At 45.1% G+C, this 22,042-nt stretch overlaps 2 protein-coding genes across 13 annotated transcripts in view; one reads left to right on the top strand and one right to left on the bottom strand.

The window, feature by feature from the left end:
- LOC135386369 (neurexin-4-like) overlaps positions 1–16,022 on the bottom strand; it is a 42,925-nt gene extending 26,903 nt beyond the window's left edge. The window contains exons 1-7 of one of the 4 annotated variants that reach the window (XM_064616232.1): positions 15,799–16,022; positions 14,412–14,501; positions 9,426–9,622; positions 4,393–4,534; positions 2,610–2,813; positions 1,384–1,553; positions 4–177 (exon numbers count right to left, since the gene is read on the bottom strand). In XM_064616232.1, coding sequence (XP_064472302.1) covers positions 4–177; positions 1,384–1,553; positions 2,610–2,813; positions 4,393–4,534; positions 9,426–9,622; positions 14,412–14,501; positions 15,799–15,862 — 1,041 coding nt within the window. In that variant the 5' untranslated portion in view covers positions 15,863–16,022. The other 3 variants (XM_064616231.1, XM_064616233.1, XM_064616234.1) reach the window with 3 other exon arrangements.
- Positions 15,290–21,574, top strand: LOC135386370 (thiamin pyrophosphokinase 1-like). 9 transcript variants are annotated; one of them, XM_064616240.1, is made up of 9 exons: positions 15,290–15,379; positions 17,209–17,311; positions 17,648–17,707; positions 17,796–17,876; positions 18,573–18,784; positions 19,491–19,586; positions 20,251–20,397; positions 20,448–20,559; positions 21,239–21,574. In XM_064616240.1, the coding sequence occupies exons 2-9, from the start codon at positions 17,233–17,235 to the stop codon at positions 21,382–21,384; spliced, it is 933 nt and encodes a 310-aa protein (XP_064472310.1). In that variant the 5' UTR covers positions 15,290–15,379; positions 17,209–17,232; the 3' UTR covers positions 21,385–21,574. The 9 variants fall into 9 exon arrangements, with proteins under 9 accessions (XP_064472310.1, XP_064472314.1, XP_064472306.1 ...); XM_064616236.1 differs by lacking the exon at positions 15,290–15,379 and adding an exon at positions 16,127–16,453 and having other exon boundaries at positions 17,209–17,291; XM_064616241.1 differs by lacking the exon at positions 15,290–15,379 and adding an exon at positions 16,131–16,453.
- The last annotated feature ends 468 nt before the right edge of the window (positions 21,575–22,042 follow it).

Here is a 22,042-nt window from a genome sequence, read left to right as displayed (position 1 = left end):
CACCTGACAGCTGTACAGCACATGTCCCACTTTGTTGAAGGTGTGCGCTATTTCGTCCCGTTTCACCCAGCCGATGATGTCCGTGTCGTTCAGGTACAGGTTCTCGATGCAGCCCGTAAAGTTGGCAACGACCGCTACGCCCACTTGGTTGAAGTTTGGAAGGCCTCCGATATAAAGCTGCAAAAATTTGTTCAGTCATGGAGCTGGCCTTGTGGGTCTTCAATCAACAGACCCTTCTATTTTGCCTTTGCAGTTTTTGAAAGATTTCTCTTCGAGTACTTTTTTTTGGTAACTGTTAACTTGAAGGGACTGGTCACTCGAGAAACTACAGTGCCATTTTACTCCATGTTCATCATCGACAATAATGCCAAAAGTTTGACGCAAGTTGGTTGAGTAGTTTCTCTAAAATTTGATGTAAGAGGATAAGAAGGATGTTGAGACGAATTCTCCTCTCTAGAAATTGGAGAAAAAGGCACACAGGCAAGTCCAATCGGGGAGAGGTCGGAGGGTCTTTGATGACTGCCACGTGGGTGAGAGGGCGTCTCAGAAACGCTGAGAAACAAACGCCGTCGTATTTACTGAGGTCTTTTCACTCAGTGTACTGCAGTGCGAACACGAACCAAACGTGCTCCGAGAAAATAGCCTGGACCATGGTCCTGTGTCAACGTGCCAACTCAAACATGTGTCAACGAATTATCCGTGCGGCACGTTCGAACGGACGACGCAGTTCCGATAGCAAAAACGATGATGCCTACGGCACTGGAATGACGAGCAATGGACAAAGTTCTCGACCTTAAGACACGCGGAACCTCACGTGTCATCAGCTTTGTCCTCGAAAAGGCTCTCGACACAAAGCTGAATCAATCTAGATCGAGATAAAATGATTTTACGCTCTCAACAAACGTTCTAACTGTACCGTTCTACTTCGCTGAAGTCACCCTGACCTACGATTTCGCGAAAAGTTGATGTTATAACGACCAGATGTTATGTTCCCGTCGATGTTGCCACAAACGGGCTCGATTGCATAATATTTATGCATCAAAACACATTGTGCCACCCATTGTGTCATCAAAACCTGGTTAGCAACCTAGTTACACTTTCACGCAGTAATTTAGCTTGTAACGAGTTCATTTTTTTCGACTAACTTCCTCGGATCAGGTTTACCTCGGGGTACGCCTAAACACTTGGGGTACATATGAAACCTAGCATCGAGTACTTCCGGATATTCCTGGCACTGGGCTGGGTGCTTTAGGTACAGTGGAACATTGGCCACAATTTCTAAGTACTTTTGGTTTTGGGTTTCCGAGGCACTGGTACACTTTGTCTTTTTTTTTTTTTAGCTGATCGCCACGGAAACCCACACCCACCCATGTAGCTACCAACCTCTCTGTTCAAGTCCAACTGGAATGAATCTCCTCGGATGTGGCGATGGACCACGACACGGTCCACCGTGAAGGTCAGTTCCTGACGCTTCCTCCAGATGCTGACATCGTGCCACAGGTTGTCGTCCAGGAGGCTTCCGCAGGTGACGTTTGTCACTATGCCTTCTCCTCCTGAAACAGTAACTTTCTTAGAGGACGACGGAAGCGAAATTTGTAAATTGCAAGGAGGAGTCCGAGCAAAGTGTAAATCTTACACGACTTGGACACGCAGACCCAATGGGCGCAGTTGCAGTGTGGATATTAGTTGGGCAAACCACTACATGGCTGCGGCATCGAGGCCGGGGAAAAAAAAAAGTACTAGCTGGCAAATTCCCGGTGCCAGGAAAGCGCCACAAAAATACTTGTGGTCGCCACGTTTTATTCGAGAGAGTGCAACTACTCAGAATCTTGCAAAGAAAACTACCAGGAAACGATCGCGTAAATTCGCCATAATTTTGGACATACGCTTCATACTTTCTCATTTTCTGGTCCTGGAACAACTCACTGAGCAGCTCTCCACGAGTGACATTCCCTCGGGGAAGGATAACGGACGTATTTTCGTTGCCGTTTCTAGTTTCGTTAATGCTCCATTTTCGTTTCCGTTATCCGTTTCTGATACCAGCTTTTAATTTTCGTTTCCGTTACGTTTCCGTCACTGTTTCCGGTAACTGAACGGCTGCTACAGAGCTGCGGGAGGACAGCCCGTCTGGCTCTGTCAGCACCCTGTTTAGCCCAAGTGCTGCTTCGGTGTCACGAGTACGCAGTACACAAATAATTTTACGTCGTTGAGATGCGCACATCTTCCTAGATTTCGTAAAGAAATGTAGGAACCTGTCTTCAGTCTTCATTCGGTCATCAATTGAGTCATCAAAGTGCAAAAAAGAAAATGAAATGTCACTAACATGTCATCGCACAACAGTAATAGCCATTACCCGAATTCAATACCGGATGATAATTTTCGTTTCCGTTTCTGTTTCCGGTAATGGAGGACAGTGGCATGCGTTTCCGTTATCGCTACCATCTCCAATTTCTGTAATATACCGTTTCTGTTACCATTACAGTTACCCTTCCTTGAATTCCCTTCACCCTCACAAATAATCCACCGGGTGATTGGTTACTTGATGAGGAGGCTAGGCGAGAAAGAAAGCAGCCCGACCTTAGGGAGAAAAGTCAATTTTGATTCCATACCCAGGTCGATGGTGAGCATCAAACGGTCCCGTATCAGCTGGAGCACGATAAAGTCCCGTTGTGCACCCCTGCTGTACAGCAGCACTCCATCAGCATGGTTCGTTCGGAAGCGGAAGCGGATGCTGTCTTCTACGGATGTGATTGGCCGCCAGCGCAGTTCCATCGCGACGTAGGCCTGGCCATCAAAGTTGAGTGCCTCCGCCACTGGTCAGACAGAAAACTAGAGCTGTTATTCGTGATGATAAAGCGGAGGTTATTGCGGAAAAATGATACGAGTTGTGAGTTAAAAGAACCACGAAGAGATCCTCAGAACCTCTGTAAGCATATGTAATGTATTCCTGGACACTAACACAAGCACCGTGCGGAGTATAAACCAAGCATTGGTTAGAGTAACAGAGATGTTAACTAAACATCCTTGGAGAGAGCAAACTGATGTGAGTGATATGTCAGGTCACTTTATTTTTTGTGTGAACTGCGCCCACATTGAATGCAATAATGCAAAAATCAGATGTATTTCACATAAAGGTCTCCCCCTTGAGAGTCATTCTCCAGATTTTTTGGGGATCTCTTCATGGTCCCTTTAACGCAGATGGTGAATTGAAATATGACAGTGACAGTGATTTTAAATTCTAAAGACAATGAGGAAAAAACAACCTGCAATAAAATACAGGAAGAATAAAATGCATCGACTAAAGGAAACCGTGACTGTAATGTACCAGAGACGATAAATACTATAAGTAGTATGCAAAACAATGAAATATCAAAGCTGAAAAAACTGCATTAGTTTTTGGTGATGAAAACGAGGAAAAAAAGAAAAAAGAAATCTGTCTTGGAAAATTGTGGAGCGTTGTATAAATCAAAAGATAGGATCAGGAGGGAAGTTGTTGAAGCCTCCCTTATCAGAACAACAGCACCCCAGGAAGTCCATTGCTATCACTGAAATAGAAAAAAAAAAAATAAAAAAATAAAAAAGTGTACTAGTTCAGTCCCGGTTGAATGTACAAAACGCACGGTCTGTAAAAGTGGGTGTTGCGTTAGAATTAAACGTCATTTGTAAGTGAGCGCGTCTTCTGTGTCGTGTTGTCCTGTCTCCATTGCACTCATTTACCATGCATAGTAACTACGTACCAACAAGCAGAGTCTGTTGCTATATTGAAAGAAAAAAAAAAGAAAGAAAGTCTGTCATTATGGATCCACAGGAGCAAATTTTTTCCTTGGAGCTGCGTGGTTCTGTTAAATATCTTTAGAAAGCTCATTAAATGTCTTAGATAGATGACCGCATGATGAATAAATGTGATGCAAAGATCGCACAATCCGGGAACAATCCGGGATAGTTGGTATAGGTTCATGACGGCGAAATGCAGCGAGCAGACAAGGACATAGAAAGATTGTCCTGTTTACTTCTTTCTATGTCCTTGTCTGCTTGCTGCATTTCACCGTCATGAACCTGTTGTACCAACTACCCCGGATTGTTCCTATTATGCAATATATTTCCAGTCTACAGTTGTCCTGTTTACTTCTACGTCCTCGTCTGCTTGCTGCATGTCTCCATCATGCAAAGAGCAGCATACGGGCAGCATTCATCAGGGGAATGTTGTTTAGAAAATCACCGAAATATTTTTTTTAATCAAGAATATTTCAGTTTTTAATATTAGTTATAACAGCTGAGCCTTCCATTCAAGTAGATTATCCTACTGAACAATTAAAACCACTGGTCTGAGAAAAAAAATAAATAAAATAAAGCAGGAAAGTATTTTGCAAACTACAGAAAGTGTTCGCTCACCGTAGTCACATCCATAGAGCTCGAGGCGCAACGAAATGCGGTCTCTCCACCGTGATGGGTTGATGCGGATGAACTGGGCGATGATGGGAGTGTCGAACGTGTTGACCACTTCCGTGTCGCCATTACGATTTCCATCAAATAACTACAATGCAGTGAAAGCCACGTTGGTGATGAACTAAATACAATCTCGGGAACCACACTTCCCCTGGTCGGCTGATAGCACGTTTTTCACATCCTTAATTTTTCTCAAGCAAAGACCATGTACTCTTTGCATAGCCATTAAATTACATATTGTACTGGTGAAATTTTTTTCCACATTTTGTGACAAATACCTGCAACAACCACGGAGGTAAACGACCAATTAGATAATTGGGACTATCAATTAGTTAGCGATGGTAAGTCACCAGGGAGTGTGATTCCCTTTCGTCGTTTCTTTCCCATTTAAGTACCTTTCTGCTTCGCTTGAGATCAAAAGCAAACAGCATTACAAACTGAACCATAGCAACTATAAGGAACTGCATTCAAAAACACAGTCTATTTACAAATCCCCTCGGTTTATGAACTCCTGGTGAACTCACTCAAGCTAGGGGACTATCCTTGCGTTTGCTGACCAAGAGCGAGGGAGGCTCCGCCTCCTAGATGCCGGCCAATGAGAGGACGCTGAGGCAAGGCACTTCCCAAGCCTCTTCTCTCGCCTAAGAGAAGGCGCAGCGTTACTGTTGTTTCGCGTGTCGCAAGGCTTCTGCCACGGTGCACCGATGTAACCAGAGGCTTCGCCGTCCGTCAACATGGGATGGAACGAGGCCAAGCGGGAGTCGGGCGTACTCCGGTTAACGGACGGCAAAGCCGTAGGTTAGATTGGTGCGCCATCACAGAAGCCTTGTGGCAGGCAAAACAGAGGCAGCTACTAGTCAACGGACGGCGAAGCAGTCGATTAGATTGGTGCGCTATGGCAGCCTTGCGACGCACGAAACAACGGTAATGCTGCGTCATCTCATAGGCAAGAGCAGAGGCATGGGAAGTGCCTGGCCTCTGCGTCTTCCTATTGGCGCTCTTGGTCAGCAAACACAAGGATAGTCTCATGTTTTTTAGAATACTCGATTTACGATTCCGCAGACTTGTAAACAGTTTTCAGAGATATTGCAACTGTTCATAAATCGAGGATTGACTTGTGTTACATTTCGTACATTCAACAACGATGCCTGACGTAGGCAAAGAACGGATGCAGGCCGATATTAAGATCACGTAAAAAAAAATCACACAGAGGCAATTTCACACGCACGCAAGAGCAGTCAAAACATGCGGAAACATCTACAGAAATCTCGACCAGAGGCACAGTTGCAACAGGAAAATATGACAAGTACGCATGACAGGAATACCTCAAAAGACGTGCGAGAAAAAGGCAAGCATTGCACAACCTTTCTTAAAAATGTCAACAAAAGAATAAGAGAGACTGGATGCAAGAACAGCGGCATTCGTTGTGTCGACAGGCGGCAGATGCACCACATGATATGCTTCAAACACTGACCCGATGATAATACTCTGCATGATGCTACCGAACACACTGTGCACTACCTCTGCGTATAGCGCTAACGATAATAGCGCGCAATTAAATACAATACATGCAGATCATCATGCGCTGCTATGTAGAGGGAGTGACTTTTTCGGGTTAAAATACCTTTCTCAGATTCGGGGGGGTAAAAATCGGGCGCGATTTTTAAATCCGTAATTCGGGGAGAAATCGGGCAATAATTATGCCTCCAGGTGTTTTTGTTTCTCTTCTTTACTATCAAGTCCTTTCCTAATCTCTCTTTTTTTGTTTTTTTGCGGGATGGTGACCTTCCAGCGGTAATCCCCGAAGGCATAGACGGTGTTGACACACATGGGTGTATTGCTGTGAACGTATAAGTGACCCATTCTTCCATGTGTTACACGTGGCGACCTTTGTTGGTCTCCAGTGGGAACGTCACTCGAGGATTTCATAGTGACTGGAATTCGGGAAGAAATCTGGTTTAACCCGAATTGGTCGGAGGTCAGTTCGGGGGGAATAACCGGGCGGAATCGGGTTTAACCCGAAAAAGTCACTCCCTAGCTATGTAGCATCCAATGCAATGTGCTTATTACACGATGCCAGTCTATCAAAATTGAAACAAAATAAATCAGTTTGGCCATATTCTCATTGTCTTCCGAAATGCACGCTTTCAATACTGTGGCTTTCAAGCTCTGACTTGTCAAACCCCAATACTAGCGGCGTAATCCCATTAATTCAAAATTTCTTAACTCGAAATGACGCTCGGGTCGTGCTAAAGTCGCGTGTTCCACTCGCCTCACCTTGGCTCACTTGCCTATCGTGTGTATCTCAATGGGGCGAAAACGCCCGGTAATTTGAACGCGTGAACTTGCGCGACGGTTCATTTGAACGAGATTGCCCAGCAACGCCCATTTACTTAACTTTACTGATGGGACACATTCACTTATCGAGTGTTTACTTAGCTTATCATCATTATATGACCATTACCTACAAAAGCGATACTTGTGCCAGATAAAAAGAGGAGCAAGAAATGAATCGGGCGGAACGATGCCGATCACGCGTGGTTTGCTATGAAAGAAATCGTCGCTGGATCAAGACCGTTCCTATTAAATGTGCTCTGAGGTAAGCCCCCATTTTATTTATTTTTTTCATTTGTCGCTGCAGACTGTTGTGCAACAAATAAAATGAGTTCCTGCGGAAGAACGATGGGCATAGGTGACCTACAGAGCGAGCACAAGGGCTCTGTTCTGCACACCTTTGCAAAATCCTTTTCCTCGTGAAAAGAGCGCATCACAGAACGAGAGAACATGTGACGTGATATGGTACCCCTGCACACCATCCGTGACGTAACATGGTACCCCTGCACACCATCCGTGACGTACATGGTACCCCTGCACACCATCCATGACGTACGTGGTACCCCTGTACACCATCCGTGACGTACATGGTACCCCTGCACACCATTCATGACGTAACATGGTACCCCTGTACACCATCAGTGACATAACATGGTACCCCTGTACACCATTCATGACGTAACATGGTACCCCTGTACACCATTCATGACGTAACATGGTACCCCTGTACACCATCCGTGACGTAACATGGTACCCCTTACACCATCCGTGACGTAACATGGTACCCCTGTACACTATCAGTGACGTAACACGGTACCCCTGTACACCATCCGTGACGTAACATGGTACCCCTTACACCATCCGTGACGTAACATGGTACCCCTGTACACTATCAGTGACGTAACACGGTACCCCTGTACACCATCCGTGACGTAACATGGTACCCCTTACACCATCCGTGACGTAACATGGTACCCCTGTACACTATCAGTGACGTAACACGGTACCCCTGTACACCATCCGTGACGTAACATGGTACCCCTTACACCATCCGTGACGTAACATGGTACCCCTGTACACTATCAGTGACGTAACACGGTACCCCTGTACACCATCCGTGACGTAACATGGTACCCCTGTACACTATCAGTGACGTAACACGGTACCCCTGTACACCATCCGTGACGTAACATGGTACCCCTTACACCATCCGTGACGTAACATGGTACCCCTGTACACTATCAGTGACGTAACACGGTACCCCTGTACACCATCCGTGACGTAACATGGTACCCCTGTACACTATCAGTGACGTAACACGGTACCCCTGTACACCATCCGTGACGTAACATGGTACCCCTTACACCATCCGTGACGTAACATGGTACCCCTGTACACTATCAGTGACGTAACACGGTACCCCTGTACACCATCCGTGACGTAACATGGTACCCCTGTACACTATCAGTGACGTAACACGGTACCCCTGTACACCATCCGTGACGTAACATGGTACCCCTTACACCATCCGTGACGTAACATGGTACCCCTGTACACTATCAGTGACGTAACACGGTACCCCTGTACACCATCCGTGACGTAACATGGTACCCCTGTACACTATCAGTGACGTAACACGGTACCCCTGTACACCATCCGTGACGTAACATGGTACCCCTGTACACTATCAATGACGTAACACGGTACCCCTGTACACCATCCGTGACGTAACATGGTACCCCTTACACCATCCGTGACGTAACATGGTACCCCTGTACACTATCAGTGACGTAACACGGTACCCCTGTACACCATCCGTGACGTAACACGGTACCCCTGTACACTATCAGTGACGTAACATGGTACCCCTGTACACCATCCGTGACGTAACATGGTACCCCTGTACACCATCCGTGACGTACAGCGTCACAGCTCAAACATGTATAAGCGACGCATGAGCTGAGAAGAAAAAGCAAAGAGAAAAAGACTCGGGGCATTCTCCATGTCACGCGAGGATCGTGTCGCCCGTACGCGGCTGCTTTTTCAGACTTTTTTTTGTAAGGTCAGTCACGCTGCTATAATATACTGCCGAGCAGAAGCATTTTGCAAGGTGACTCCTGGTGAACAGCTACAAGAACGATGAGGTAGGATTTCGAGCCATATGTTAAACTTTTTCTTTTTTTTTTCAGTTGGGATTTCTTCTTGGGCGAAACATTTTTTCTCATTGCTGGCTACTAGATTCAAGTTCAATTCAACTATGTATGTAATCATTCAGAACTATTCGAATCATTTCAAAAATTCAAATTTTGAACAAGTTGGTAACAATTATTGTCAGTCTAGTCGTTAGATGTTAGAAAATACCAGGATGTCGACTATAGACGAGTGTCTGAAACAAAAATATCGACAAACATGAAATAAAATACTGATACGAAAAATATACCTACCTGCATTTATTGATATCTATCGATATTTGAGAGCAATATACGGATAAAACATACGTACTCGATGTTTCCATCATCTCTACCTGTCGTACAATGAGAACAGGGCCACAAACAATCGTAAAAAAAGTGCAGGCAACGCAGACTCGCAAGAAAACGGGCGACAAGAGCATACAGGCGTATCTTGCAAAACAGAATAGCAGTGACCTTGGGCAGTCCATCCGAAGCCTTGTAGAAATTCCATCCTTCCCCGTCCTCGCTGTACTCGATCTGGTACTCGGTAACAAACTCTGCGCTGTGTGCCCTGCCCTTGGTTCCTATCGCCTTGACCCTCGTCAGTTGTGACAGCTGCACCGTCAGGTGCTGGTTAAAGTTGTGCCACCGGGCCGTCCACGCTGCCTGGCCTTTGTGGAGAATCACGGCAAACTGTTTTTCTACCGTATTTACTCACACGTAAGAGACACATTTTTTCACACACACACACACACAAAAAAAAAGAAACACTGCGCCATTGACGCGGGTGGAAAATGGAACCGCACACTTGACCCCCGTTTCATTCCCAGATGTCCGCGGCGACATCCCTGGACTCTAAAGTCGCCGGTTCTGCCTCGTCGTCGCAATTTATTCCGCAATATGCGTGGCAATCTCTCCAGGATCGAATGTCGCAAATTCTCCCGCATCAAGTCGTCTCCAGTTCTATTAAACGTGGACGACATACTCCATGATGTCCGCCGCATTCGTCGTTCACTGCGCGGAGCGACGTTGCCCCAGAAGCGTCATAGCTTTCTGCTGCTGCGTCTTCACGTACACTGCTAACCATGGGGAATATCGTGCTACACAGCCACTAGATATTCCGTAGCAGACGACATGGAAGACACGCTGACGGTGTCGTCTGCTGAGTGTCGTCCGCTAAATGCGCAGTACGCCACTCCCGATATTCCGCACCGTGCGAATGCTCAACATAACACGGGACGGAACTTCGTCTCTGTAAGAAGTATTTTCGCTTTATCTTCCGCTAGAATATTCCGTGAGTATGTCGCTCGTAAGTGAATACACGGATACTCTCTGGCTGTGAGTCGGGGATCATTCAATGTGCGGGCAAATAACGGGAAAGTGCTCGAGTTGGAGTGCGTTCAATATGCGAGTAAATACGGTATTTGGGCAATTTTGCAATCCAGTCCTTTGAAACAGCAATTTTTGCCATAGCAAGCATGGACGAGATGCATCATTCTCTATCTTACACTGGGATGGGCAGTGAAGAACCATCTGGACATAAACTGGATCTGCAGGAAATTTGCACATTCAAGTAAAGTACGAATGAATCACTGCGGGACAGAGATTGTACATAACAACGTAGCAGATCATTTCTTTGTATCAACGCTAAAGGGGTTGAGATACCACATGCAACCCCCTGAACCCTCCATTTGGGTCCATTTGGGTATGAACGTATGAACGTATGGGCTCCATTATGGCTCCATATGGGTCCATGGACCTACGTTGTAGGTCCATGGATTCAACACGCGAAGTCCCACACTACCCATTTGAATGGTCTTTGTACTGTTGGGTTTTTAAAACTGAAATTTTTTTAGCCACCGTCGACGGTGGTGTGTAACTGCGCCGAGAAACGTCGGCAGACTCACGGGAAGCGACGTTTTATTCATGCACTCTTGCCCGAGGTACCCGAAGGTCACCGTACCGAAGGTCGTTCCCCGGTAAACGTCACACCAAAAACGGGCAAGGAGGTGAAGAGCTTGGAGTTGAAGCGCGACCTTCAGAGTGCAATAACCTCGTAACGTGGGACTGCAGAAACATAGCGCTTTAATGTGCATGTTTAGTGCACATCAATCAATATTTAAACGTTATATCTTCAAAAGTTTGGGAATGGTTTCACAACCCCTTTAAGTTGCTGATTTCCGTGGCAGGACACTATTTCTACGCAGCAAAAATGATTGAACAATGTTCCAGCATTTGGAATGTACACATGTGCATTTGCTTTCGGGGAAGATGCAGAATGTGTGAGATGTGGACAACACTGGTAGACCGAACAAAAATCGTACCTTCAAACTATTTTTTGAGCCTGCCATATGTGAATACATGCACTCATATAACATCGCAGATTGTGAAAAACATTGATCTCCCGGTACAGGAACTAGGCTCGCAAAAATTTCACATAAAAGTACAAATTAACTTGCCCTATACATGCCATGTGAACAGCACACTAAATGCACATCTACCTCATGCATACAGTACCTTACAACGACAACAGTGTCAATAAGTGCAGCTTACCAGAAATGAGCAGATGAACCTCGGGTCTGACATTCAAATATACGAGGCACGCGTTAAATGGTTACAAAGATTAACAGAAGTGAAACAAAAATTTACTCGTAGCTACAAAACACATTCATCTGTATAGTGGCTATTATTTTCAAAGTATATAAAATTCCTGGAGGTTGAGCCAGTCCATTTCCAACGTCCCAGTTTCTTGGAATTGTTGAGACTCAACACGCAAGCCACTCGTGGAGGTGCAGAAGACGTTTCGGAGACCCGTCGTGTCCTCCACTAACAGACTACTTTTGTACTCGTGAACTCGACAAGAAACTGTCGTTTATTTGGCCATCGCACTCCGTGCTTTTCCTTCACCAATCACGGTAGGCTGATAAACTTAATGCAAATCAAGGCCAGTTTCGGCAACATCGTGACAAGAAATATCCATATGAAGGCAAACAACAGCATCAGAGTGGTGTGACACTCGTTTTTTTAAGTGTGCCTCGTATAACCTTCAAATGACCTTCAAATGACTTTCAAAAGCCCTACCTTAGTGTTTCCCTCTTTGTCTTTGTACTCGGTGAAGTCCCCTCCGCCGTCTCCATAGAAAAGCCTGAATTCTTGCACAAACTCAGAGCTGTACTGTTTTCCCATGGTATGGATTGCGTAGATGGTCTTCTTTGACCGCAGGTCCACCATGAGGTACTGGTCAAAGTCTGAGCTCTGTGCCGTCCATGCCGAACCGCCTGTCCACCGACAACCCCACCCCCGTGTCAAATCTCTGCCGTCGTTTATTATGACAAATGGTACCTATCGTGTCTGCGTAGGGTACCCAACGTCAAAACCCTTGTGATGTTCCTTCCTGATAGAGGAGTTAGCAGAGGGGTTAGTATTCCCAGGGGTTAGGAGCCCAAACAGTAACCCAGTAGAGGTGTGCCCAAACAGTAACCACCCTTTAAAGTTGACCTCGCATGCGGTTAGTACTGTGCAAAGTTGAGCAAGACAGACAGGTAAAGTCTGCTGTGAGCAACTTTTATCTCAACTCTACTGGACCCCCTGATTGGCACAGTTTTGCACAAATGGCACAGCACTTCCATCACTGGCCTATCTTTATAACCACCTTGTAACATTTATCTGTTTCAACGCGAGATGGCAATGGGGCCGAATCAGATGTTTGTTCAGAATACGCAATGCTCTTCTCTTTACTATGGTTACAATTTTGTACATTATTCTTCCCCATGGTTACAATTTTGTACATTTTTCTTCTCCAAGGTTACAATTTTGTACATTTTTCTTCTCCATGGTTATAATTTTGTATATTTTTTTCCTCCATGGTTATAATTTTGTACATTTTTCCTTCGTGGTCATAATTTTGTACATTTTTCCTTTGTGGTCATAATTTTGTATATTTTTTTTCCTCCGTGGTTGTAATTTTGTAGATTTTTTCCTGCTGTGGTTATAATTTTGTAATTTTGTTCCTTTGTGGTTATAATTTTTTTCATTTTTTTTTTCTCCCTAGCGTAGACAAACACAAGCCCCATAGTTTCTTTATTAATTACAAATAGTAAGTGGAGTAAATCACTACACTCACCTTCACCCGGCTACTGCCTCCTATTATCAGTGTGTCATGCATGGAGTTGTTTTAAGCATTTGTAACCCACCTGTGTACTTAGTCCACAGACAGAGATAAGACTGTCACCTGTCATGCAAAGTTCTTGAAACACAGGCACATGCAACGGGCAAGCAGAGAATGACATTCCCAGAAAGACAGAGAAACAGAAATCTCGTTCCGTGCACACAGAAAGATATGAGCGAAGCCACAATGAATGCCTTTAAATCATCCTTACTTCGAGGGTACCGTAAAGCAGCAGATGTACAATCTCACAATATTTATATATTCGACGGTCTGCACTCGAAAATTATTGGGGCCTAAGTAGACACGGACAACACTGTGTCTAAAACTGAAACAAGTCGGCTGCGTGTCGGCTACGTAGCCATCTGAACCACCAAGTCAGTCGGGAACATAGATCACTGTTGCTCGATGAACTGGAGATTATTTCCCACCAGATGTCGTCCCGAGCAGTTTTACCTCAATTCTGCTAGCAAATTAAAAATATTAAGCGCTCTCTGTCACGTTTCTGACTTGGTGCGCTAGGTTTACGAGCAACAAGGCCGTTAAACTACGCCGTCATCATAAACTGCTTGTCTGCTGCTTGATGGTACCTTCAAGACTCTATGACAATACTTCTAGCATTGTAACTACTTAACTAGGGAACACTGGGGAGTATGTGTGAATGGTAAACTAAGTGAGCTGTTGGGTGATTCTTTGAGAGTGCCTAAATTTTAATTCCATTACCGGTTATCCTCCCCCATACTGAAGGCAAAATCTGTCCTCGGAGCACTCAGAAACTTGTGAAAACTACAGAATGAACGCAAATTATGTGCACCCAGGAAATGTCTCGAGATTCTATTTCTGGAGTGCAAAGAGGCGAAGCTCCAAACCCTGCTTCGTTCACTGAGCAGCCTGAGACCATGCACAGTGTCTCATCTCTGATAGGCGAGACCCAGGAGGCCCAGTTTCCTGGTGAAAATTTTTGGTTCGACACTCTGGTGGAAGTATGCAGGCATGGGGAAACCTGCGGACAACAAACCTGACCCCGAGAGAAAATTACTAGCAGGTGATTATCCGATTTTCACGGGGTATTAAGAAAACTGCAATTCCCGGGAAACAGGTGCTGTTGCTTCTCCTTGAGTGCTCAGGGTTCACCTTCTATCCAGACTTTTTTTTTTTCTTCCGAAACGAGGACTTTTTTTTTAATAAGACAAGAGGTGCCACACGATGCTATGTATCTCGTCCAATGAAAGTCAAGCGCTTTAGGAACACAGTCTTATAATGAGAACAATACATGGAAAATGTCAACAACTCACTGTTAATTCTTGCCTTTTCGGCATCTCTGTCTCTGGATAAGGTTGAAGATGCTGATAGCTTTGCATCTTGTAATAACGGTTGGTAACAATCTAGAGAAAAAAGTGTAGAATGATAAGAAGATTCTTGAATAGCAGGTAGCAAGGTATGTGACTCACATATACGCAAACAAGTGTGCTAAACATGGCAGCTGATAATGACATGAACGGCACCAAACATAGAACAACAACACTTGAGCATAGATAAGGTTAGGAGGAAATGTGATGAGTGTCGTAAAACAATGTGTAATCTTGTTTCAACTCCATTCATGGCCTCGTAAAATGTTGGCGACGTTCTACATGTTAAACGTGAATGCTGTTCTCATTTAATACTGTATGAATTCTATCCCCATTGAATGGATTTGGGGCTCACAATTTAGCTGTAAAAACACAAAACAAGTGTGGATTTTTATTTCTTTTCCAAATTATTTTGCACGTTCATCTGAACATAACTAAACAATTGGGCGGTTACAATTCGACAATAGTTTGCGCATTTTATTTTTCAATTTATTACTCCAGGTTAGATTTACACATAATGTGAGTTAGCTTTAGCTGTGTGACGACAGCCTGCCAACCTAGAAATGGACATAGGCGAGGTGGTAAAAAAGGAGAACAGCCAACATTATACAATGTGGAAGTGTAACAAAATGCCCCAAAATAAATAAATAATTTGAACTGTTTTATCGCGGTATCGGTCGGAGCATTAATGATAATCACACCCGTCTGTATCGGAGTGCAGAAACACTCAGAAACTCATCTGCAAAAGTGTCGTCCGACATAAAACAGACCTGCAGCAGACGAACATTTAGACCCAGACTATCATATACGTAAACACGGAAGATATGAGTCGCAACCCGTTGGACGGACAGACCCTTTCAGCTTATCAGTACAGATAGGTGTAGCTCAGACGAACACATTCTGCGCAAAATAAAGTAAGTTTCCAGTATTGGACGTTATAGTGCTTCTGCGTGGGGAATTTCGCTATTGAGCTTCTAACGCGTACTTTTTTTTTTTAAGTGTGCAGCGAAAATAACAGACTGAAACCCTGTCTCCACAGGCCCAAAGCTGTGTCACAAAATTGTTGTACGCAAAAGATACTGCCCTTTTTTTTTAACCTGTTCACTGATAACACGGCAATGTAACGCCCTTCCGCCGGGTAATGACTTGCCAGTAACATGAATCATTTTAGGTACGCATTTATCGTACGAGCTACTTTATCAGCTCTGATTTCTTGTTGTCTCGTGGCGTCGGAGTAAGGTGCTATTCCCTGAACAGAGGTTAAAAAAAACGGGAATTTGAACGCTAGCCCTAAAGGTATGCGGCCCATTTATGAAAGACAGGTCGTATTTACCTGCGGTCACGCCCAGCCCGCGCAACAGAACGGTCAGCAACGGAATGTACAAAACAACTGTCATCTTTGGGATATCACAGTGTCACAGTCTTCAAAATGCCACTTAAACAGTCGAACATAAGTTCCGAAGTTCCCACCCGCGCCCGTTGTTGCGCTGCGCCGCCTGACTGACTCAACTGACCACTCTGACTTGCTCTGACTCGCGTGTGCGCTCCCTGTGCCACCTGTACCTGTACGCGGTGGTTGGGGGTAGTTGGCATGGGGGGTGGGGTAATGGGTAGGGGTAGTCACCGGTGGTCATCATGATCATCATCATGACCTCCATTATATACCTCTATTAAAGGACTAACGAACTTCTCATTCATCGGCAGCAGGCATCGGTTTATTCGGGAAGTGTATCATGTTGGTACACATTTAGCATTTAGTTTTCAGTGAAATGACACGAGACACGGATAATGTTGTTGTGTGTTCTTCAATGGGTACGCTCGTCGTACGATGTTTCCAAAGCAGCACCGACGGCACGTTAAACGAACATGCGTGCACGAACTCGGGTCTAGCAGTCTGATATCAGCCTGATGACGTCGCTGTTTCAAGTATGACGTGACAAAACGGAGGATATGAATGTTGTCACGGTAAACTGGCGTCTGACAGCAAGGTAATGATAGTGATGATAGCAGGAGAGTTTGCAAGAGAAACTGATAAGTACGTATAGGTCTGTGAGAGTGTTGGAGACAGATAGATATGTGGCTCGCACCAGCATTGCTACCGTTCCAGTCGTAACGGGAAAAAAAAGAACAGTATTGCAGTATTGATGTGTTTTAATTGTAATAGGACCAGCGGTCACCCAAACACATATTCTTTATATTCTTGTGCCGCAGTACATCTTCCTTTTCTTCCTCTGCCCCAGAGATGGGAAGTACTTGAAGTACCAAGTGCTCTGAACTTTGTTATCACTAGCTAGTTATCTGAACGACCTCGAACCTAGTCATCAAACAAATCGCACGCGTGGCAAACTGCCCTGAGAAACCCATATCTCTCCTGAAGGAGGCTATAATGAAAGCGCAGCTTTTTATCAGTTTGTTATCACACTTTCCCCTGCCACCTCCGTTTCTTGGATGCTCAACGACTGCAGAATTTTCTTCACTTTGCTTTACAAGGTAAGTTGGACTTTATATCCATGATAAGAAAAATAAGAAATAGAGGGCGCAGACCGCCCCCCCCCCCCCCCCCCCCGAGAGTCCATGGATCTAAAGTCCAACTTACTTGATGGATCTTTGCTGTCATTACTTGCTACCTAACCGTCCTTTCACTGTTGACTTTATAATCTACCTCTCTTAATTTGAAGTAATCACGTTGCAATATTTTTTTTCTCTGCCCCTATGTGTTCTCAAATGGAGCTGCTTTCCCCAGTTTCCTCAATTATGAGCATCAACCATGCTGGCAGTCACGGGCAAATATTTGGGACGTCCAACTGAAAGACTACGTTGTAGAAGGCATGCTATAAAATTTTTGGGCAAGTATTGCGTTATGTAGAGCACCGCGCGAGACTAGATTCAACGACCCGTAATCACAAAATACTACTCGACCCTGGCCGAATAGAGATGCGCCTGACATTCCTAATGTGGTCCGTTCAAATTATGTGAAGGAAAATCCCTGGCAGAAAAAAAAGAGAACTACAGAAATGACAGACAAAAACCCGTAAAAGAAATTCTCAGACTCAACTCGAGTCAAAGCAACTGCGAGGTCCGAGTAATAGCGAATAATTTTCTACCTAAATGAGGAAGAGACGACTTCTTCCGAAGCCATTGTTGGGAGCTCCATTTGACCCTTGTTGCTCGCGATTTTTCAGTAACCGTTATGGCGTCGACGAAATGCTGGGACCCAGAAGTGATTTTGTTCAAGAAAAATGGTACACCCCTTTTCGTTTCACTAAATTGTTGTTAACCAGCTTTACGATGAAAGCGAGGAAATGGGCCCAGTTATTATTATCATTACAGATGCTAGGAACGTTATTATGATCCCAAACCAGCCAATTAAGGAGGGCGTGGCAGAGTTCCTGAAAACATCCTGGAACAAGGGTAAGGGCATCGTGTCAGCACTGCACGATCGTCGGCAGAGTTGCTCATTTTCCAGTGTTCACCCGTGCGTCAATGTTTCTTACGTTTTTTTTTATTTTTTATTTTTTCATTCGAAATGCAAATCAGTGGGGCCATAGTCGTAAATGAAGCAAGTTATCCCGTGCTGTACGGAGAGCTTGGCTGTTTGGTATCTGCTGAAAGTAATGGCCTTTGAATGTGAGGGTTATATACTTTGACATTGCCCGAAGAAGTGTTGCATCATTGCATCCTTCACGATTCATTCTCTGCAGGTGTGTCAAGTTTCTCCTATGGTTGTTGAAACTTTGGCGGAATATGCGACGTTCCCTGGATGATATTCGTAGTGAAACTTTTTCCAGTTAAATGGACCATGAAGAGACCCCCGAAAAATCCGAGTTCTCGATGGAGAGTGGCTCTCGAGGAGGACTTTTATTTGAAATATATCCGCGATGTTTTTCCAAAAGTGAGGGGTGGACAAGCTCCCTTTGCTCAGCAGTGTACCTACGTGTCGGTGCAGAATTGTTTTATGTCGATGATGTGACTGTCAGTTTGTATCAACCGTATAATTAGAATATAATGGTAATTTAACTTTTTCATTAATAACGGCACCAGCTGCCACCCATGTTTTGATTTGGATTTGTAGGATTTGGGACTTAATGTTGAACATTTTTGTCCTAGCTGTCTTGAGAATGTGCATCGACGGCGGAGCAGAAACGCTCGTCCGAGTCATGGGTCAGTGCGTCGATAACTTTGTTCCAGACTACATCACCGGTGATTTTGATTCGGTGTCAAAGGATACATTGGAGCTTTTCAAGGGCAAGGCACGGCATTTATCATCTGATAGGCATTTGATAGGCTCGGACCGTCTACCCAAGCCACACACACACCCTGTAAATGCTACCCTACTCGACTCAAACTATGCACGCTAATAGTGTGTTTCCAGGCACATAATGTACATTCCACACATTTGATTTATCTATTTCTAGCCAGTCAATACCTGCTTAATTTGCCTCATGTTCATACTGAATTTGAAATGGATCTGTTTTCGAGTCTCTTACGTTGTACCTTTGTGGTATAAGAAAATGAAGGGGACCATAACATTAACAGCAAAAGGACTATGGCGCAGGCAAGCTTGTACTTGGCAACCTAGCTGGCGCAGGATTGAATAAGGACAGTGTCTGTCCTCCTTCAATTCCTCTCTAGGGTTACCCGCTTGCCTGGGTGGACCACAACGTGGGTTTGGCTGATGGAATGCATCGGGTGTGAGGACAGGTACGAGGACAAGCTGAGAGCACTACACATCGCGATGTCCTTTAGTTTTTGTAGCCCTCTTTATGTAGTCACAGAATGAACACCGCATGTGCTGCGTAGTCCTTTCTGCCTGTCCTTGTGGCTGTTCTACGAGATAAACTTTTATCAACTACCCCGTTTTTTTCTCGATTTCATTCCTGCGTAACGGGAGCACCTGAAATGTTACGAAGCTACAGGAGGACACAATTAGTGTGCAAAGTTAGATGACACACAGCCTGGTACTTTTATTTGCTGCATGGCTTGGGTGAACGCCACAAGAACAGGATTGAACATATCTTTCTTCAGGGAACAACAATTGTTCATACCCCGGACCAAGATGACACAGATTTCACAAAAGCACTGAAGGTGTTGAAAGAAGTGTCTGAGTCAAGGTCTCTGCAGGTATGTCAGTCCACATAATGCTCACATAAGGCCCACATAATGCCCACATAATGCTCACATATTGCTCACATAATGCTCACATAATGCTCACATAATGCCCACATAATGCCCACATAATGCCCACATAATGCTCACATAATGCCCACATAATGCCCACATATGCCCACATAATGCCCACATAATGCCCACATAATGCCCACATAATGCTCACATAATGCTCGGAGTCGTTGCACAAAATTGCCGTCACTCGCACTATTTGTTCCGCCAAGTAATCAAGACAAAAGTTGCCGATTATGCTTTACCATTTCTCAAGATGGTCCAAGGTTCTGTGGTTATGTCACGTGAACATGCCCTTTTTCTCGTTTATCTTTAAAAAATATAACGCTCTGCTGGACGAAACTACCCAGCTCCAGACTGTGTAAACAGCTTGCCAAACAGTTTTTGATGCTCCACAAAAGAATGCAACTCCCAATATCTTGAGCAAAGAAGTGAGAGGCAAGCCAGCTGGCAGCGTAATTAATCTGTAGGTAACATTCCCTCGAGTATAAGATGTGAAGACGAGAGACTCGAGGGACAAAATTCAGTTTGCGTCTTCTCCTCATACTCGAGGAAATGTAGTCTCTTCCAACTTGCGGATAAATCGCTACGCGCATTGTCCTTCCAGGTAGACCACGTGATCGTCCTATGCAGCAATTTCGACCGTGTGGACCACATGATGGCGCACTTCAACACGCTTTTCACGAGCATGGAATTCTTGCGCGTCCCAGTCTTTCTCTTCATGGGAGATTCCCTGACGTGGCTCTTGGCAGCGGTGAGTTTGAGAAACACCCGGTGGCATTCTCTCAGTTTTGCCTTCAACAGGGCAAGCATGAAATCTCCACCCCGAAGCACGTGTACGGAGAATGGTGCGGTCTAATTCCTCTCGGAGAGCCCTGTCAGAAGGTCACCACGACGGGCCTCAAATGGAACTTAAGTACGTGTTGATAGAGGCAGATTGTATGACAAGAACTAGAGCACTGCACGGGCTCAGGCTTACCCGAAAGCCAGGGCCGGGCTTGACATTATGGGCACGGATCAGCCCGGGCCCATACAACGCCGGTTCTAGATCGGGCTTGACATTATGGGCACGGATCAGCCCGGGCCCATACAACGCCGGTTCTAGATTGGGCTTGACATTATGGGCACGGATCAGCCCGGGCCCATACAACGCCGGTTCTAGATCGGGCTTGACATTATGGGCACGGATCAGCCCGGGCCCATACAACGCCGGTTCTAGATCGGGCTCGAACCTGTGCTACCCCACTGTTAGTTAGCCACGGGAAACTTTTACATTCCTCCACAATGGGTTTGAGCTGGGCTGGGCTGGGCCGGGTATCCTAGAAATTCATCGGGCTCGCGCTTGGCCTGGGTGGGTAATTCAAAAGAGGGCTGGGCCGGGTTGGGACCCTAAGCATGCGGCCCATGCAGTGCTCTAACAAGAACAATGAGCATTGCTGACATGTAACATGTGTACTAAGTACTCTCTTTTATTGCCATTAATTTGTGCCTTCTGGCCTGCATGGATGTCTACACCATTGCATAAACCACAGTCCAGATATTTAATCGAAACAAAACCGACCGAATAAGAGTTTTTCTGTTTTCCTCTTGTACAGACAATTCAGAGATGCGTTTTGGAGGAATGGTCAGCACGTCCAATACCTTCAGTGGCCTGGATGTGGTCACCGTGGAGACCGACAGACCTCTCCTGTGGACGATGGCTCTCGCACCAGGATTTAGCGGCGCTCATCGTAGCGTGTGACTAAAAGTCTACTCTTGGCACAACATCGCCATATTTTGTCCCGCACAAAACGGCGATATCTGTTAAAACTTTGCGCCAAATGCAAAGCCTGCGATGATATTGCAGATTTAGATCGTATTACAAATTGTTTGAAGAACATACAGTATTTTTGTAGAATGATGCTCGAATAAAAGGCAGATTTTTCCAAGCACACTGCCGAAAGCTGGTACATTGACGTCCACCACTCCGATCGAAAGCCCGAATGCCTTTTCTCACTGGGGTTCTCAGGTTATCACTACCCTGTACCCTCGGTACTATGCAGGTACCAAGTGCAATTGAGTTGTGCTGCCAGGTTGTTTTATTGGTGGTACGAGACGAAGGAGGTGACATGAAGGGGCCACAACGACCTTTCGCTGGTGAAGCTGCCACACTTCTCCGGCCTTTATGCCTGGAAAATGTCCATGTTCGGGTTTCGTTTCTTCAAAATTGGGGGGAAAAAACTTTGCTTTTATGTCAGGAGCCAAGGTGATAACACATGAAAGCAGATATTCAGGGGGAAAAACCACTTGTCACATTTGAGATTGCAAGGCAGCTTTTACCTGTCTGTGTGTCACTTTACCCAAAGTGATGATTCAAATTGGGGGGTCTAGTCATAAGACACAAAAGTTGTCCCATGTTT

Source organism: Ornithodoros turicata, chromosome 2 (genome assembly GCF_037126465.1).
Source record: "Ornithodoros turicata isolate Travis chromosome 2, ASM3712646v1, whole genome shotgun sequence".
Classification (NCBI taxonomy): Eukaryota; Metazoa; Arthropoda; class Arachnida; order Ixodida; family Argasidae; genus Ornithodoros; species Ornithodoros turicata.
This window is presented reverse-complemented; position numbering and strand designations above follow the sequence as displayed.

Coding starts and splice junctions, on each gene's coding strand:
- LOC135386370 (XM_064616235.1), top strand. CDS start 16,852: ATGAAAGCGCAGCTTTTTATCAGTTTGTTATCACACTTTCCCCTGCCA. Junction 16,956..17,208: donor TCTTCACTTTGCTTTACAAG/GTAAGTTGGACT, acceptor TGCTTTCCCCAG/TTTCCTCAATTATGAGCATC. Junction 17,877..18,572: donor GAAAACATCCTGGAACAAGG/GTAAGGGCATCG, acceptor TTTTTGTCCTAG/CTGTCTTGAGAATGTGCATC.